We start from the raw sequence: 19,097 nt of genomic DNA on the forward strand, positions 1-19,097 counted from the left end.
TCAGACTTCCAAATGGCTGGGACCACAGGTGTGAACCACCATGTCTGGCTAATTTTTGTACAGTCAGGGTCTCTCTATGTTGCTCAGGTTGGTCTTGAACTCCTGAGCTCGAGAGATCCTCCTGTCTCGGGCTCCCAAAGTACTGGGATTACAGGCATGAGCCATCATGCCTGGTCTCCACAAGCAAACTTCTGATTAATAATTAGACCTCTGGGCTGGGTGTGGTTCTTATGCCTGTAATCCCAGCATTTTGGAATGCAAAGGCAGGTGGATCACTTGAGGTCAGGAGTTCCAGACTAGCCTGGCCAAAACAGTGAAACCCCATCTCTGCTAAAAATACAAAAATTACGCCTATAATCCCAGCTACTTGGGAGGCTGAAGCACAAGAATCACTTGAGTACAGGAGGCGGTTATGGTGAGCTGTGTAATATAATGAAACAGTTTTACTAGACTTAGGAAGCAGTGACTTGATTTCTCTAGAAACTGCCTAACACACATTCCAGGATACATTCTCTGTCATCTGGAATCTCCTCCCTTCCACAAACCCACTCTGTCTTAAACACTATTTTCCTATTTGTTGTTGACCTAATCTAGAAAATTCTCCCGTCGTCACTCGTTCTCCCCCACCCAGTCCCTCAGTCCCGCAGCACCCGTATTCTCTGCACTTGTCACCCCACCCTCTGCTGCTCCCACCCCAGCGTGCAAACGCACACAGGTTTAAAGTTTAGGCTGTGATGCTATCCTTGCCCTCAGATCACAGGACAGACATTCCCAGGGACAACTTTGCGAGGCCATGTGCTGGTCCCCCTTAGAAAGGAAGAGGGAGAAGTCCCTGCAGCTCGGTTTTGTTCCAATGGTCTGCTCAGCGAGTGATTCCCGTTTCCCCAAAGGCTGCCCCTCATTAGCATGAGCAGGGGCGGGGGGTTGTGGAGAAGGGGTTGGGGGAGAGAAAGCAAGCAAAAGCCTAGGCTCAGTTTTAGAGCCTGGGAACCCTGTCAGCAAAAATGACAGCTAGAGCTTTCTGGCTCCTCTGCTTGATCGTCGGATCATCGCCCGAAGCCCCGTTGGCGGAGAGAAAAAGTAAGATCGGTGTAGCGCAGAGAACTAGGAGCGGAGCAGGGTTCTGCGGGGGAGCTGGGGAGGGAACACAGTGAAACACGGGGCGGGGACCAGGGGTGGGTAGAGCTCGCGAGAGAGGACACCCCGGGTCTGCGTTCGTCTTAGAAAGGAGCAAAGGGTGTCCCCAAGATTTCGTGTCACTTGGCAGCCTTTTCGGAAAGAAGCCAATTCAGCTACTGAAATGATCCCGAGCGAGCCCGGCAGGCTGGGGAAAATTTTGCATGTTAAGTAGTTGCTCCATCACAGAGGAGGGAAATGTCAAAAGGGGTCGCAGCGCGCCTTTTGGGAGCCGTGCCCGGGCGGGGCTCGCAGGACGCCGCGGGGTCCGTCCCACTCGGCTGGGTGAGCAGGGGCTGCGGGAGGCGCTGGGGAGGGCTGGGGGGAAGCCGCGCCAAAATCCGGTAGCCCTAGGCGCTTGTCTGCTCTCCCCGCAGCCCCAGCGCACAGCCTTCGGACACATGAGCCGGGGTTTAACTAACACTCATAGGCTCTCACAGTTCATGCACGAAATGAAATTAAGTTACTCAGCCCATGAAGAAATGAGGGGTTCTCGGGGTGGGGGTGGAGGGGAATCGTGTTTTTGTTTTGCTTTTATTTGGATGTTCTGTTGGCGTCGCTATCTCTGGGAAAAACAGCTTCTGTATCTCACATGGCAATTTACTCTGGGTTATTTTTCCACATGGAAATTGAATGACTTCAGTGGCATTTAACCCAAATATCAAACAATCTTTCCCATGACAACAGATGGTGTTATCAATGGGGAAGCAGTTGTGCGGTCCATAGTTGACAGTCAGGAATTGGATATCCACCAGAACTTTACTCAGCTGTGGATGGCACAACCGTTCCACAACATGAGTCAGATCAACGCCTTGCAAAAACATGAACCCTAACCAGCTATTATTGTTGGGTGAAAGCTGATTTTAAAGCAGATTATCGATTTGGCAAGACCAATCATTTTAAATGAAGTGTTTTCAGAGCTGCAAATGGGCAGATCCAGCTCTTTAACACAAGGGGAGAGAAAAATAAAGGCGAGTTCCTGCGGTTCTTGCCTGTTTGGAGGGCACTGGGACCCAGGCAAGTGAGGAGGTGATATTGTGTAACTGGCATGGAAAGGTGCCAGCTTCCAAGCTGGCTGAAGTTGACTCACCAACCTGTCTGCAGAATTAGGCAAAATCATTAATAATTTTAAAAATTTGTTTTCTTTTTTTTTTTTTTTGAGACGGAGTTTCGCTCTCGTTACCCAGGCTGGAGTGCAATGGTGCGATCTCGGCTCACCGCAACCTCCGCCTCCTGGGTTCAGGCAATTCTCCTGCCTCAGCCTCCTGAGTGGCCGGGATTACAGGCACGCGCCACCATGCCCAGCTAATTTTTTGTATTTTAGTAGAGACTGGGTTTCACCATGTTGACCAGGTTGGTCTCGATCTCTCGACCTCGTGATCCACCCACCTCGGCCTCCCAAAGTGCTGAGATTACAGGCTTGAGCCACCGCGCCCGGCAAAAATTTGTTTTCATGCCATACCATTTAGGAGTGTTTCCTCCACCATCTAATGGGGAAAAATATGTAAGGGATGTGTGCTTTTATACTTAACCAGGGGCCTCTGCCTCCCACGCAAGTTTTTAAAACCTTCCTTAGCTGTGGTTTAACAGTAAGTAGTGTCCAAGAAACCAGATAAAAATCCACTTACAAATGCTCGATTCTGCAGAAACCAAGATGACAGTGTAAACAAGGATGGGAAAACCAAATAGTTCTGTTGTCAGGGGCGCTTAAACAATTAGAACATGTAATATGAAACCTTTCCCCCTGGGGAACTTTCTCAACAAACTGTAAATAGCAAAGAGGCTGATGTTTATATATGTTATAATATATACACACACACATACACACATATATGTACATATTAAAGGAAGGGCAAAAAAGTTTGTTATCTAACCGATGTTGTCAGACATGTTTCCTCTTAAATGGGGGATTGTAATTTAAAAAGTCATAGATTCCTTAACAAAATAAAATGTTCCCATCAGCCTCTGATTCCTCATTTAGTGCAGATTTCCTTGGTTGGCCCCATTCTTAGAGGGCAAGACCCTAATCTCCTTCTTCCTTTGGGGCCTGGGAAGCGCGTGGCCCCCTTGGCCGCGAGGCTGTGTCCGGGTTCTTCCTCCTTCACTTCCAGACCTCTCCGCCTCCCTCCCATCTTTCCTCTTGCTGGTGCCCTGCGAAGCCTCCCTTGTCCCGACTCCTGTCCCACTCCCAGAGCCCTTCTTCTGCAACGCCCCTGCCCCACCACGGGTCTCCTCCCCTCCTGGCCTCCCTTTCCCTCTCGGCCTCCCTTCGTCTCTCCGCCTCCCGTCTCAGCTTCCCCTTCCCTCTTCTCCCTTCGCGGCCTCCTTGGCTTCCCCTGACGGCCTCCCCTCACTGCTCCTCCTCCCCCACGGCCTCCCCGTCTCTCCTGTTCTCTCCCCACAGCCTCGCCGCCGCACAGCAGAAAGCCAGACTCCGGTGGCTGCCCGAGCGCGGAGACACCGGGGCCCCGTGTGCAGCCGCTCCCCGAGGCCGCGCGGACGTCGCGCGCGGCCGAGGCCACCCCCACCGCCCGCGCCTGGTCCGACCCGCGGCGCGGGAAGCCCTTCCCGCAGGCTGACAACCGAGCCAGCTTCCGGGAGGCCGCACGACCGCCCGCAGGGCCGCCGGGTCCGCGCCTGGCCCAAGCCGAGAACCGCGCGTCGCCGCCCCGCGGGCACGTGTCGGAGGACGCCCCGCGACGCGCGCGCTCAAGGGCCCTGCGCTTCCCCGCCTCCCAGTCGCCCGCGCGCACTGCCGATGGCCCCGCCTACCCCAACCGGCCGCGCGCCGCCGCGCCGCCCCCGGGTCCCGTGCCCGCGCCCGCGCCTCCGCCGCCGCGCCTCGGCCTCAGCCTCAGCCTCATCCCGCCGCGGAGGTACGCGGATCCCGACGCCGACCCCTGCTCGCGCGCCTGCCGGGCCGACCTGGACGAGCGCGAGGTGTTCTGCGAGAGCGAATTCGGTGAGTCCGGCCGCCGCGCCGAAGCCCCGCGAGTCTTTCCGAGTCCCGGAGAAGCCCGCCCGCGCGATCCCAGGGCGCCCCACCCGAGCGGGCCGTTTCGTGGTTGCTAAAAACCCACCCCAGGGGGATTGGGAGAGGAACTCGGGGTAATGCTCTTCTCCAAACTGTTTTTCGGAAGCAGCGGTGAACGGGATCGTGCACGACGTGGACGTGCTGGGCACGGGCATCCAGCTGGTGACCCTGCTGGTGGATCGGGACGGGCTGTACAAGACGAACCGCCTGTACCTCACCCCCGACGGGTTCTTCTTCCGAGTCCACATGTTAGCCCTGGACTCCTCCAGCTGCAATAAGCCGTGTCCAGAGTTTAAACTTGGTATTGAAACTGACCTGAATGACGCTGCATATGCACTTTATACCACAATTTGTAACGTGGGTGCCACAGGGCGGGCTGTGGGTCGCCCAGCCTTTTTTGGGGAGGGATGGAGGACAGTATTGTGACATGAATAGCATTTAGACGGCAGGTATTATTTCAGCCACTCTGTGATTTAAGCCCCGTCAGCCCCCACCCCCAAGGGTGAGAACCGCACCGGTCGGCACAAAACCGGCTGTCACTTAACAGATGTTGACAAATGGAGTGAACGACCAAACACCATTGCCAGAAGGGACTAGACAGAACTGAGTTTAGAAAAGCTGCATTTTTGGGGGTGTTGGGGGGGGCTGGTAGGGGTGAATAACCACTCTCATATTTTTCTGTACATGTGCTCTGGGAAATCCTGGTACATTGTGATAAGGACCTTTGTTCTGTAGTTGCTGTTTTTTTTTGAGACAGCGTCTCACTCTGTTGCCCAGGCTGGAGTGCAGTGGTGCGATCTTAGCTTACTGCAACTTCTGCCTCATGGATTCAGTCGATTTTCCTGCCTCAGCCTCCCTCCCAAGTAGATGGGAGTATAGGCACCCGCCACCAAACCCAGATAATTTTTGCATTTTTAGTAGAGACAGGTTTTCACCGTGTTGCTAGGCTGATCTCAAACTCCTGACCTCAAGTGTTTCACCTGCCTCGGCCTTCCAGAGTGCTGAGATTACAGGCGTGAGCCACCGTACTGGCCCAGTTGGTTATCTTCTAAAGATCTCTAGACTGTTTTCTACCAGTTGCCTGTAGACTAAGTGCCAGTTTCAACTTGTGCAGCAAGATAGTAGATTGCAGCTTGGGCATTTCTTAAAGGCCTTACATTTTCTGTTTCATAACATTTAAAAGACACAATGAATTAATGTTCTGGTTATTTTGTCCAGGCAGCAGGTATATTGTGATGGGCCACATCTACCATAAGAGACGGCAGCTCCCTGCAGCTCTGCTCCAGGTCCTGAGAGGGCGCCTCCGTCCAGGGGATGGACTGCTGAGGAGCAGCAGCAGCTATGTGAAAAGGTTTAACCGAAAAAGGGAAGGGCAAGTTCAAGGTGCAATTCATACCCAATGCATTTGAAACAACTGTCCTGGCATTTCTGGATCACAAGAGACTTGGACATCGGCAACGACATGAAAGGTCCATCTTCATGTAATGGGTCCACCTTTAGAAGAGAGCCCACAGCTACTCTATGAATGACTTGCATAATTCCAACTGTAATCTTCAAGGTGTCACTTTGTTATTTACAAGATGCTTCTTAAATGGGCTGCTCCTGAGCTCAGTGTTGGGGTTATTCAACTGTAGTGCCAGATACTGATTTACGCAGCTCAGATAATTGACCTGTCCAGTTAACAGATCACTGCTTTGTGTTAAGTTTTTAAATTATTTTAATTTAATACATTCTTTAGTAGAAAGTCCACAAAAACATACTCTTGAATTTAAATATACAACTTTTATATCATGTATCAAACCAGATTTTATATGCAAACTATCACATTTTAAATTATGTACATAACAGTAAGCGCACTCGTCAAAAGACATTTATGTATGAAATGTCATTTAGATCAAACACAAGTGTCAAAGCCTAGGACAAGGATTAAAATTTTACACCTCAAGAGTACTAAAGGGCCAGTGTGCAGATGGTGGATTAAAAACATGAAATTTAAAGATAGTGCTAAAGGGCTTACTGGCAAAAGTGTTCTTGTTGAACCAAAAAGTAAAATATAGTTTATTTTCATTGCCTCCCTGCTCCTAATAGTGTATGTTTTATGCCGAACTGGCAGCTAGCCCAATGCGAAATGTATTCTGGGTGTATCTGATGTCATTTTTCTATTAAGATCAAGTGTAATGTTTGTTTGTAAAGCAATAAATCTTGCCTTGAAATCAGATATTGGATGCACCTGTTTTTGTTTTGTTTTGTTTTAGCCTTACTGAGCCCTAAAGGTTTGAGAAAAAGCCTTTCTCAAATTCATTCCCTAAACCTTGGAACCAATATTCACTCATGACAGCTCACAAGCAAGTTAATTTTAAACACTTTTCAATTGTTTTTTTTGAGATGGAGCCTTACTCTGTTGCCCAGGCTAGAGTGCAATGGTGCAATGTCGGCTCACTGCAACCTCTACCTCCTGGGTTCAAGCAGTTCTACCTCAGCCTCTGGAAGAGCTGCCATTACAGGCACCTGCCAATGTGCCCAGCTGATTTTTGTATTTTGTATTTCCACCTGCTTCTGCCTCCCAAAGTGTTGGGATTACAGGCGTGAGCCACTGTGCCTGGCCTCAGTTGGTTTTAAAAAGGTTTAATCATCCCAAGCACAGTGGCTTATGCCTGTAACCCTAGCGCTTTGGGAAGCTGAGATGGGCAGATCACAAGGTCAGGAGTTTGACACCAGCCTGGCCAACATAGCAAAACCCCGTCTCTACTAAAAATACAAAAATTAGCTGGGTGTGGTGGCAGGCGCCTGTTGTCTCAGCTACTCGGGAGGCTGAGGCTGGCTTGAACCTGGGAGGTGGAGGTTGCAGTGAGCCGACATTGCACCATTGCATTCCAACCTGGGCGACAGAGTGAGACTCCATCTCGAAAAAAAAAAAAAGGTTTAATCACTAGCTAAATTATTGATTTTATACTTGAGTCCACAAAGACATGATAGTATTTTTTCGGAAGATGAGGCTGTACTTCACTTTATATGAAGCATGGTGAACAGAGAAACCACTAATGCATAGATGAAGATTACTGCCTAAAGAGAGACGGGAAGGAATCTCACTGGAGAGAACAGTCTATTTGGCCTCACGGTGAGACACTCAGGAAGCTCAGAATGTGTCCTGACACTGTCCATGGTACACAATAGTAGTACTGTGCACCTAAAGGACATCCAGGATGGGATGCTAGGGAATCACAGGAGCCAGGAAGCAACAGCCTAAGACATTACAATATCTGATACTATTATTTATTCCAATTATGGGGCATACAGGTAATAAAGAGAGGTTCTGAGTGTTCTATGGTAAAGCACTACTGAGGGATTTTTAGAGTATTTTCCAAAAACAAGTTTTGTCCAAACTTATAAATTTTACTAGAATTGCTTTTTGGGAGTCAGCTGCATTATTACATGAACTATTGGTGATAGAGTATAGAGCTAATGAAGAGCTTCTGAGTTAGTTTTCTTTAAGATAAAAAAAACATTAACTCAGGCATAATTCAGGCCAGTCAAATCATAGATGAATTATTATTTTTTTTTTGAGATGAAGTTTCACTTTGTTGCTCAGGCTGGAGTGCAATAACACGATCTTGGCTCACTGCAACCCCTGCCTCCCAAGTTCAAGCGATTCTCCTGTCTCAGCCTGCTGAGTAGCTGGAATTACAGGCGTATGCCACCATCCCCAGCTAATTTTTCTATTTTTTCTTAGAGATGGGGTTTCACCATGTTGGCCAGGCTGGTCTCAAACTCCTGACCTCACGTAATCCATCCACCTCAGCCTCCCTAAGTGCTGGGATTACAGGCATGAGCCACCAAACCCAGCTCAAAGTTGAACTTTTTTTTTTTTTTTTGAGACGGAGTTTCGCTCTTGTTACCCAGGCTGGAGTGCAATGATACGATCTCGGCTCACCGCAACCTCAGACTCCTGGGTTCAAGCAATTCTCCTGCCTCAGCCTCCCGAGTAGCTGGGACTACAGGCGTCTGCCACCATGCCCAGCTAATTTTTGTATTTTTAGTAGAGATGGGGTTTTACCACGTTGACCGATGGTCTCAATCTCTTGACCTCGTGATCCACCCGTTTCGGCCTCCCAAAGTGCTGGGATTATGGGTGTGAGCCACCGTGCCTGGCCCAAAGTTGAACTTTTAAATGCCCAAAGGCTAGGTTGGGTGCAGTGGCTCACACCTGTAATCTCAGCACTTTAGGAGACCGAGGCAGGTGGATCACAAGTTCAGGAGTTAGAGACCAGCCTGGACAACATGGTGATACCCCATCTCTAAGAAAAATACAACAATTAGCTAGGTGTGGTGGCAGATGCCTGTAATCTCAAGAAGCTGAGGCAGGAGAATTGCTTCAACCCTGGAGGCGGATGTTGCAGTGAGCCAAGATTGCACCACTGCACTTTAGCCTGGGAAACTGAGCAAGACTCCGTCTCGAAAAAAAAAAAAAAAAAAAAAAGGCTAAGTGGTTATCTCAAATAACGTGGTGGAGACAACTATAAGATGACCAAATAGATAAATTATTGATTGGATGGTCAGATGTTAAAACATAAAGTGAAAAGGTATAAAAAACTCTGGTTTGTTTTTTTTTGAGACAGAGTCTTGCTGTGTCACCAGGTTGGAGTGCAGTGGTGTGATCTCGGCTCACTGCAACCTCTGCCTCCCAGGTTCAAGAGATTCCTTCTATCTCAGATTCCCTAGTAGCTGGGATTACAGGTGCCCAGCACCATATCCAGCTAATTTTTGCATTTTCAGTAGAGACAGCATTTCCCCATGTTGGCCAGGCTGGTCTTCTACTGCTGACCTCAACTGATCCACCTGCTTCGGCCTCCCTAAGTGCTGGAATAACAGGCATGAACCACTGCAAGGGGCTTATATTTTATTTCAGTCTGTATCCTGCTGAAATAGCTCTAGTTTACAAAAGAAAAAAGGTCCAATTGTGGTGTCTCACACCTGCAATCCCAGCACTTCAAGAGGCTGAGGCAGGATCACTTGAGTCCAGGAGTTTGAGGCCAGAAGGGGCAGCATAGCAAGACCTCATCACTACAAATAATAAAAAAAAAATTAGCCAGGTGTGGTAGCATGTGTCTGTGGTCCCAGCTACTTGGGAGGCTGAAGTAGGAGAATAGCTTTGCACCCAGGAGCTGTGCCTCTGCATTCCAACCTGGGCAATACAGTGAGACCCAGTTTAAAAACAAACAAACATAAAAAGAAAAAAAAAGAAAAGAAGAAAACTCACTTTTACATAATCCTGAGGATTAGGTTTAGGATTTGACTTAGATTGGTTTAACATTAGCCAATTTCTGGGAAATTCTGGAAACAAGTGCCAGGGCTGTGATACCTGGAGGTCACATAGTTAACATGTACATCTTGGCAAACACATGCGGGCCAGTTTCTTTTTTTATGAGATGGAGTCTTGCTCTGTCACCCAGCTGGAGTGCAGTGGTGTGATCTCTGCTCACTTCAACCTCTGACGCCCAGGTTCAAATGATTCCTCTGCCTCAACCTCCCGAGTAGCTGGGACTACAGGCATGCACCACCCCGCCTAATTTTTTTGTATTTTAGTAGAAACGGGGTTTCACCACCTTGGCCAGGATGGTTTCTATCTCCTGACTTCATGATCCTCCCGCCTTGGCCTCCCAAAGTGCTGGGCATTACAGGTGTGAGCCACCGTGCCTGGCCATGCAGGCCAGTTTCTTAGAAACCCTTCAAGACCAGGTCTATAAGGAAAGATTACTGAGGTTCAAACAAAGCAGAATAGTGGTGAGTGAGGAGGTGCGCATGGGAGGCAGTAGAGGACAGGTAATGCCAGGTGAAGCAAAAAGTCAAGAAGAATCACGTTTTCAATAGCTTGTCAGTACCTTGGATAGAATCTTTAAATTTATAGTTTTTTTTTTTTTTTTTGAGATGGAGTTTCGCTCTTGTTACCCAGGCTGGAGTGCAATGACAGGATCTCGGCTCACCGCAACCTCCGCTTCCTGGGTTCAGGCAATTCTCCTGCCTCAGCCTCCTGAGTAGCTGGGATTACAGGCACGTGCCACCATGCCCAGCTAATTTTCTGTATTTTTAGTAGAGACGGGATTTCACCACGCCGACCAGGATGGTCTTGATCTCTTGACCTCGTGATTCACCCGTCTCCGCCTCCCAAAGTGCTGGGATTACAGACTTGAGCCACCGCGCCCGGCCTTAGATTTTTGATTTTTGATTTTTCTCGAGACAGAGTTTCCCTCTTGTTACCCAGGCTGGAATGCAATGGCGCGATCTCGGCTCACCACAACCTCCGCTTCCTGGGTTCAAGCAATTCTCCTGCCTCAGCCTCCTGAGTAGCTGGGACTACAGGCACGCACCAACATGCTCAGCTAATTTTTGCACCTTCAGTAGAGATAGGTTTCACCTTGTTGACCAGGATAGTTTCGATCTCTTGACCTCGTGATCCACCCGCCTCGGCCTCCCAAAATGCTGGGATTATAGGCGTGAGCCTCCGCGCCTGGCAGGGGTTTTTTCTTTTTGAGACAAAGTCTCGCTCTTGTTGCCCAGGCTGGAGTGCAATGGTGCGGTCTAGGTTCACTGCAACCGCTACCTCCCAGGTTCAAGCGATTCTCGTGTCTCAGCCTCCCGAGTAGCTGGGATTACAGACATGCACCACTACCTCCGGCTAGCTTTTTTTTTTTTTTTTTTTTTTTTTGAGACGGGAGTTTCGCTATTGTTACCCAGACTGGAGTGCAATGGAACGATCTCGGCTCACCGCGACCTCTGCCTTCTGGGTTCAAGCAATTCTCCTGCCTCAGCCTCCCGAGTAGCTGGGACTACAGGAGCGCACCACCGTGCCCAGCTAATTTTTGTATTTTTAGTAGAGACGGGGTTTCACCGTGTTGACTAGGATGGTCTCGATCTCTTGACCTCGTGATCCACCCGCCTCGGTCTCCCAAAGTGCTGGGATTATAGGTATGAGCCACCACGCCCAGCCTAGTTTTTGTATTTTTAGTATAGACGGGGTTTTTCCATGTTGGTCAAACTGGTCTGGAACTCCCGACCTCAGGTGATCCGCCTGCCTCGGCCTCCCAAAGTGCTGGGATTACAGGCGTGAGCCACCGCGCCCGGCCTTTTTTTTTTTTTTTTGAGACATAGAGTATTGCTCTGTCACCCAGGCTGGAGTGCAGTGGAGCAATCTAGGCTCACTGCAACCTCCGCCTTCCGGTTCAAATGATTCTTCCCCCTTAGCCTCCTGAGTAGCTGGGACTACGGGCGCACATCACCACATCTAATTTTTTCGTATTTTTTATTTACTTATTTTTTTTTTTTTTTTGAGATGGAGTTTCGCTCTTATTACCCAGGCTGGAGTGCAATGGCGCGATCTCGGCTCACAGCAACCCTCTGCCTCCTGGGTTCAAGCAATTCTCCTGCCTCAGCCTCCCGAGTAGCTGGGACTACAGGCTGCGCCACCAGACGCAGCTAAGTTTTGTATTTTTAGTAGAGACGGGGTTTCACCATGTTGACCAGGATGGTCTTGATCTCTTGACCTAGAGATCCACCCACCCAGGTCTCTCAAAGTGCTGGGATTATAGGCGTGAGCCACCGCGCCCGGCCATTTTTTTTTTTTTTTTTTTTGTATTTTTAGTAGAGACGGGGTTTCACCATGTTGGCCAGGATGGTCTTGATCTCTTGACCTTGTGATCCGCCGTCCTCGACCTCCTAAAGGGCTGGGATTACAGGTGTGAGCCACTATGCCCGGCACTTTTTTTTTTTTTTTTTGTGATGGGGTCTGTTCCTCTGTATTGATTGATACATGATTAAAAAAAAAAAAAGAGACGGAGTCTCGCTCTCTGTCACCCAGGTTGGAGTGCAGTGGTGTGATCCCAGCTGACTGCAACCTCTGCCTCCTGGGTTCAAGCGATTCTCCTGCCTCAGCCTACCAAGTAGATGGGATTACAAGCGCCCGCCACCATCCACCCCTAATTTTTGTATTTTTAGTAGAGATCGGGTTTTGCCATGTTGGCCAGGCTGGTCTAGAACTCGTGACCTCAAGTGATCCACCTGCCTTGGCCTCCCAAAGTGTTGGGATTACAGGCATGAGACACCGCGCCCGGCCAGAAAATTTTAATGAGCAAATTCACTGTAGTTTCTTACAATCTTCTCCAATGGGTTTGTGGCTATGTGCACGTGAATAGTCCCTAAATGGAATGCTCACTTGTCTTCTTCCTGAAGGAAGCATCCTTCCTTCAAATGAAGCTATTACTTCAGAATTCAAGGGAAAGAAAGTACTTGTCTTTGGGTAGGAAAAGATCTATAAAACATATACAGTTTTATTTTTATTTTTGGTAGTCGCTTTTTACAACTACCTTGTAAAGAATCATTTGGCACTGTTGGTATTTCTCTTGAAATCATTTTTAAGGTTGACTATGCACACATATAAGCAAACACCTAAAAACTAACCTGCCACCTACAATGCAGAGCCTCAATTTCAGGACATATTTGAGCAAGCAACAAATAAATTAGATAAAGCAGGACACCAACATTTAAAAAATATAGCTTCTTTCTTTAGTTGAAAATATAGCTGGCTGAGCGCAGTGGCTCACACCTGTAATTTCAGCACTTTGGGAGGCCAATGCAGGCAGATCACAAAGTCAGGAGATCAAGACCATCCTGGCTAACACAGTGAAACCCCGTCTCTACTAAGATACAAAAAAATCAGCCAGGCGTGGTGGCATGAGCCTGTAGTCCCAGCTACTTGGGAGGCTGAGGCCAGAGAATCTCTGGAACCCAGGACTCGGAGGCTGCAGTGAGCCAAGACGAAGTGAGAGTCTCTCTCTCTCTCTCTCTCATATATATATGGCTAATTTCTTTTTTTTTTTTTTTTTTTTTGAGGCGGAGTTTCACTCTTGTTACCCAGGCTGGAGTGCAATGGCGCGATCTCGGCTCACCGCAACCTCCGCCTCCTAGGTTCAGGCAATTCTCCTGCCTCAGCCTCCTGAGTAGCTGGGATTACAGGCACGCGCCACCATGCCCAGCTAATTTTCTGTATTTTAGTAGAGACGGGGTTTCACCATGTTGACAAGGTTGGTCTCGATCTCTCGACCTCGTGATCCACCCGCCTCGGCCTCCCAAAGTGCTGGGATTACAGGCTTGAGCCACCGCGCCCGGCGGCTAATTTCTTTAGTTGAATTTGGTTCAAATTGGATCAAGTAGTATGATCTTCTGAGAAAAGTCTTTTGGTATCTCGCTCCAAGTATCTGGAAGTCAGACAGAATATTTCAAGTTATTAAAAATACTTCTCAGCTGGCTCTTCCCTCAACCTCCTCAAGTACTTCATTACTTTATCCACGAAACATCACCATTCTCACATTAAGGACAAGAAATCTGAGACCCATGGTCGTAGCGTCAATCGTGAGGAGTGAATGCTGTAATAACCATGTAGCTCTAAGTGTGCAGACATCTGAAAGGCCACCAGCTTGGCTCTTTAACATAGAGAAACAGAGAGTTTGACTAAAGGAATTAACAAAAATCGGGAAATAATTTTTTTTCCCCTTTTCTTTGTTTGAGACAGAGTTTTGCTCTTGTTGCCCAGGCTGGAGGGCAGTGGTGCGATCTCGGCTCACAGCAACCTCCACCTCCTAGGTTCAAGCAATTCTCCTGCCTCAGCCTCCTCAGCAGCTGGGATTACAGGCGCGCACCATCACACCAGGCTAATTTTGTATTTTTAGTAGAGATGGGGTTTCTCCATGTTGGTCAGGGTGGTCTGGAACTTCTGACCTCAGGTGGTCCGCCCTCCTCAGCCTCCCAAAGTGCTGGGATTACAGGCATCAGCTATTGTGCCCCACTAGGAAATAAGTTTTATTTGCAGATCCTAGGAAGGTAGATTACAAACAAGAGCAAACCTTAGTGTCTTTAAATTACACTCTAAGCCATTTGAAACAAAAAAGGTAATTATTTTACTTCAGAAAATTTCTTCAAAAGTTCACCCTTTTTTGAGACAGAGTCTTGCTCTGTCGCCCTGGCTGGAGTGCAGTGGCAGGATCTTGGCTCACTACAACCTCCGCCTCCTGAGTTCAAGCTATCTTCCCATCTCAGCCTCCTGAGTTCAAGCTATCCTCCCATCTCAGCCTCCTGAGTAGCTGGGACTACAGGTGTGTGCCACTCATCTGGCTAAATTTTATTTCTGGTAGAGACGGGATTTCACCATGTTGGTCAGGCAGCCTGTAATCCCAGTCTGGTCTTCAACTCCTGACCTGAAGTGATCTTCCCGCTTCGGCCTCCCAAAGTGCTGGCATTATAGGCATGAGCCACCATGCCTGGCCACGATTTTATTTAAACCTCCTGCAGAATTTGGATAGAAGAATAAAAGCTTTACCAATAGAAAAATACTTTTCATGAAATGGTTTCAAGGATTGTGAATTTAGCAGGTGAAATGTAACAGGTTTTTTTTTTGTGACGGAGTTTCGCTTGTTACCCAGGCTGAAGTGCAATGGTGCAATCTCAGCTCACCGCAACCTCTGCCTCCTGGTTTCAGGCAATTCTCCTGCCTCAGCCTCCGAGTAGCTGGGATTACAGGCACGCGCCACCATGCCCAGCTAATTTTTTGTATTTTTGGTAGAGACGGGGTTTCACCATGTTGACCAGGATGGTCTCGATCTCTTGACCTCGTGATGCACCTGCCTCGGCCTCCCAAAATGCTGGGATTACAGGCTTGAGCCACCGTGCCCAGCCTGCATAACAGGTTTGGAAAATATTGGGGGTGGGCGTGGTGGCTCACGCCTGTAATCCCAGCACTTTGGCAGGCCGAGGCGGGTGCATCACGAGGTCAAGAGATCGAGACCATCCTGGTCAACATGGTGAAACCCCGTCTCTACCAAAAATACAAAAAATTAGCTGGGCATGGTGGCGCGTGCCTGTAATCCCAGCTACTCGGAGGCTGAGGCAGGAGAATTGCCTTAACCCAGGAGGCTGAGGTTGCGGTGAGCCGAGATCGCCTCATTGCACTCCAGCCTGGGTAACAAGAGCGAAACTCTGTCTCAAAAAAAAAAAAAAAAAAAAAAAAATATATATATATATATATTCTTTAGCCAAGGAAATCTATTGATGTAAATTAAATGTATCTACAAGCCCAAGGACTGGGGTACAAACATCCTAAGATTATCACAAATGTAGTTTCACACCTGGATTACTGAAAGCAAAAGAGCTGTATTATATACATCATCTTACTGAATAGCAGAAGCTTGTCAAAGATTACTCATAGCAAAGCAGCTTTTGGAACTCATTATGTTCTCTACGAATCTGTGTTTTTTGGCTGGGCGCAGTGGATCATGCCTGTAATCCCAGCCCTTTGGGAGCCTGAGGCGGGTGGATTACCTAAGGTCAGGAGTTCAAGACCAGGCAAAATCTCATCTCTACTAAAAATACAAAAAAAAAAGAAAATGTTTTTCAAAAATTACTTTTGAAAGACTAAAGCTCTGTAGTTGAGAACACGAAAAAATATCTTTATGTATTTATATGGCAATACAAACTGTAAAACACTTTATACCATTAAATACACACAGGAAATTAACATCTTCCTGGTCTCAGGATTTCCATAAAATTTAACCCTTTTTGTACAATTTGGCAATGCTAACAGCTACAGAAAACATATTAACCAACCAACAATTGCTTCATTAGAAACTGCACCAAATCCAATGTCAAAAACATTACTTTATTTTTCTAGGATGAAATGTCCTATTACGTACAAAAGAATTGCTGTTTAGAATTTGCCACAAGTTGTTAAAAACATAGCAATCTATTGCCTACAGGTAGGAAAGTTCTTGTTGCAACAAATTTTAAATGATTAAGCCCATATATATTTATATATATATGAATAAATAATACAGAAAAACTGTGATGTGATGAGATGCAGAATAATTTTATAATTCATTAAAATGTAGAATTCTTGCATCAGCACAGTGCATACAATATGTAACTTTTTTTAAAAAGTAAAAGGACAAAATAACCCATATTTACTTCCATCTTAATATTTTAAGCAAAAATGTTTTCATATTGAGCGATTAGTCTCTTTAGTTTGTAACCATAGGTTTAAGTGACATCTTTATGTACAAAAAGGAATGGGCTTCATTAGATAAAATTAACACAGAATAACCTGTACACCTGAGCCTGTAATAAGAAAGAATGGGGAACTGTAGCAACATCTTTCTTTTAAGAAACTGAGGTCTGGGAAAGGTTTTGCATAGCAGGGAAACATTAAAAGGAAAGAAATTTTTAAAAACAATAATTAAATTCCAGAAATTGGTAGGACAAAGCTAGTATGAGTTAGTGCAAAATCTAGTTAAAATTTTTGCAAAGCTGCATAATCCAACTATGGCAGATTTTATAGAAGCTGTTACCACAATGCAGTAATACAACGTATAAGAACACTGAAAGGAAAAACATGCAAAATACATCCTCCTCTGTGGTTTCCATTTTCTCACTACTGCTTATACTACTTTTCCTTACGTGGAAGAAACAAACCAACGAACAAAAAGCAAACCCAGTCAACAAACAACACAGAGGATGAGGTCATGTAAAAAATGCCGTTCATAAAATGTAAGTAGCTGTCTGTAATTGGTAATTTGCCTGGTATCACAGAACGTACAGATGGAGGCAATGTGTGTCGTCATTAGTATGATCAACTGATGCAACAGGGTTAGCACCCCTCAAGATTTTTTTTTGATATGATGATAATGGACTGGGAATGATAAAACGAAGAGCCACTGCTGTCCTGGAGACGTCCAGGCACAATTAGATTCTTCTGCCGTTTATGACCTTGCAGCCCTCCCTCCCACAAAGGCTTACAGATAATCATTAGCGCACATTCAAAGACACCTCTGTCTGTGGGAGAAAAATTATCTCCATTTATTTTGTTTCATATACATCCATAGTTGAATTTTAATACAAAAAGAAAAAATTAGAATCTGACAAATGTTTACAAACAAGATATCTTCAAATAGATTTTACTCATTTTAGCCTGGTGCAGAGTAATTGACAAATTGTACTGTTATATTCAAGGCAACAGAGTCTGTAGTCCAGGACCACTAAGCCCAACCTTTATGCAAGCTTAATTTTAATCTACCATGAACAATACACTCATTGATTCCCAGTTGTGTGTGTGTGTGCACATGTGTACATAGCAGCTCCTTTCATAGAAAGAAAAGACATCTAGAGGTCGTCTTGTACTTTTACCTACAGGAATCATGATAAGATACAGATGGATTATATGTAACCGGGGCTGGATTTTATAAGAAAAAATAATTAGCTGACAAATGAGGGAAGCAATAAAAAAGCGTCTTTTTTGCAACAATAAATAAATACAGTCAAAAGTTTTCTGTGAGATTCTAAACCAGCTTCTTCACTGAAGAGCAGACGTGGCATTTCCATGGAGTTACACTTGACCCCATAGTATCTTTTTTCTTGCTTTCTTTTTCTTTTTTTTCAATAAACAAAGTTTTCTTGCTTCTGCCACAATAGTAAAACCATTTGATCTTGACAAGATAATGGTGTCGTTGACTTTGCATTTTTCTTGTCCGTTGGACAAAATTGGCCAAGAATATAATTGGACTGTTATGACCAATAAAAACGAAGTTTAGGTCAAGTCTTGTCAGGATAGCCTGACTAAAAACATCTGGCTCCTTAATTTAAAATAGTTCAGACAACCAGATTCTTGCTGTGTTTTATGTTAGGTTAACACGCTGAATTTTAAGAAGCTGTAGACTGCAGTTTGTTGTTATGAGACCTACAGAATATAGAAAAAAGGGAACAATTAAGCACCCTTCATTTTTGAAAACAATGATGCTTTATGCGGATGCCAAGGTCAGTCAGTCTGGGATAAGCAGCCATGTTCTTTCATCACCCTTGGCAAGTGAATATAAAAGAACAATTAAGAAATTTTTAACCTATATTATTAAAATTTTTCACTGTGCATTAAACGTTAACAGCTCACTGGAAAAAGCCAATATTTAAAATATATATATATATTTGTCTAAAAAGATTACAACATTTTCAGCTAACTGGACAAATAGAGACATTTACAGAAGCATCACCATTGTGGTGAAAGATGTGAATGTGTGTGTGTGTGTGTGTGTGTGTGTGTATGTGTATTTACATTGATGAGAGGAATATAAAGGGAAAAATTATGCTAAAACAAAAGAAAAAGCAATCTTAAAATCACACATTTTCCTATTAAAGTCCAGAAAGTCTCCCTTCTAGTTTCACAGTTTTATTCACAACTTTCGTTAGTAAACCAAATTACTGTACAGTTATCAGAACTAAGTCAAAGGGCTTTTATATTGCAATATTAGATAAATACAGTATTCCAAGAGTTTACAACTTTTAAATACATTGTTCAACATGGCTGCTAGAATAAATTTTTTACCACTATACATCTTTAACATTAAAAAATTATATTAACTAATCTAACTTTTTGGGGGCAATTCTGAATCAGGTAATCATGAGGTACAATAAAAAAAGAGTGACCCCAACATCCAGTTCTGATTCCAGTTAAAAATTCAGACTAAAGATATCACAATCTGTAAGAAAAGAAAGAATATGGATGGTAGAAATGATGAATTATAATGAAGTGCAGTAATGAAAACAGTGTGCAAACACTGCTGGAGATCATAAAATGGGACAACATGCCAAAGGAAATTCAGGAAATCCATAAATAAATCAAGTTTCAATAACTGGCTAATTATGTTTTATTCTGCCTTAAATTTGGAAAGCAATAGAAATTCCCTAAAAAGGCAACAGCGAGAGTTGCCATTATACAATTCTTTACGTTGCAATTTTTTAAAAATTATTTGTTTGGAGACAGGGTCTCACTCTGTAGCCCAGTCTGGAGTGCAGTGTCCCA

At 45.6% G+C, this 19,097-nt stretch overlaps 2 protein-coding genes across 44 annotated transcripts in view; one reads left to right on the forward strand and one right to left on the reverse strand.

Annotated features, from left to right (window-relative positions):
• Positions 1-745: 745 nt before the first annotated feature.
• On the forward strand, positions 746-6,426 carry C5H17orf58 (chromosome 5 C17orf58 homolog). 3 transcript variants are annotated; one of them, XM_035300477.3, is made up of 4 exons: positions 746-1,080; positions 3,581-4,138; positions 4,320-4,511; positions 5,429-6,426. In XM_035300477.3, the coding sequence occupies exons 1-4, from the start codon at positions 1,005-1,007 to the stop codon at positions 5,617-5,619; spliced, it is 1,017 nt and encodes a 338-aa protein (XP_035156368.1). In that variant the 5' UTR covers positions 746-1,004; the 3' UTR covers positions 5,620-6,426. The 3 variants fall into 3 exon arrangements, with proteins under 3 accessions (XP_035156368.1, XP_078229712.1, XP_035156369.1); XM_078373586.1 differs by having other exon boundaries at positions 927-1,080; positions 5,433-6,426; XM_035300478.3 differs by lacking the exon at positions 4,320-4,511 and having other exon boundaries at positions 927-1,080.
• A 6,638-nt stretch (positions 6,427-13,064) lies between these two features.
• BPTF (bromodomain PHD finger transcription factor) overlaps positions 13,065-19,097 on the reverse strand; it is a 160,494-nt gene continuing 154,461 nt past the window's right edge. For 14 of the 41 annotated variants that reach the window (XM_035300497.3, XM_078373584.1, XM_078373585.1 and 11 more), the window contains one exon: positions 17,080-17,981. In XM_035300497.3, the coding sequence (XP_035156388.2) occupies positions 17,945-17,981 (37 nt within the window). In that variant the 3' untranslated portion in view covers positions 17,080-17,944. Of the gene's footprint in view, positions 13,459-14,133; positions 14,543-17,079; positions 18,775-19,097 lie in introns of those variants that run through there. The other 27 variants (XM_078373573.1, XM_035300492.3, XM_035300490.3 and 24 more) reach the window with 6 other exon arrangements.

The sequence above is a fragment of the Callithrix jacchus genome, chromosome 5 (assembly GCF_049354715.1).
Source record: "Callithrix jacchus isolate 240 chromosome 5, calJac240_pri, whole genome shotgun sequence".
NCBI classification, from domain to species: Eukaryota; Metazoa; Chordata; class Mammalia; order Primates; family Cebidae; genus Callithrix; species Callithrix jacchus.

Bases quoted from the DNA above. Each gene is read 5' to 3' on its own strand.
- C5H17orf58 (XM_035300477.3), top strand. From the start codon at position 1,005: ATGACAGCTAGAGCTTTCTGGCTCCTCTGCTTGATCGTCGGATCATCG. The intron at 1,081-3,580 runs GTAAGATCGGTG...CTCTCCCCACAG, and splicing joins CCCGTTGGCGGAGAGAAAAA to CCTCGCCGCCGCACAGCAGA. The intron at 4,139-4,319 runs GTGAGTCCGGCC...TTTCGGAAGCAG, and splicing joins GTTCTGCGAGAGCGAATTCG to CGGTGAACGGGATCGTGCAC.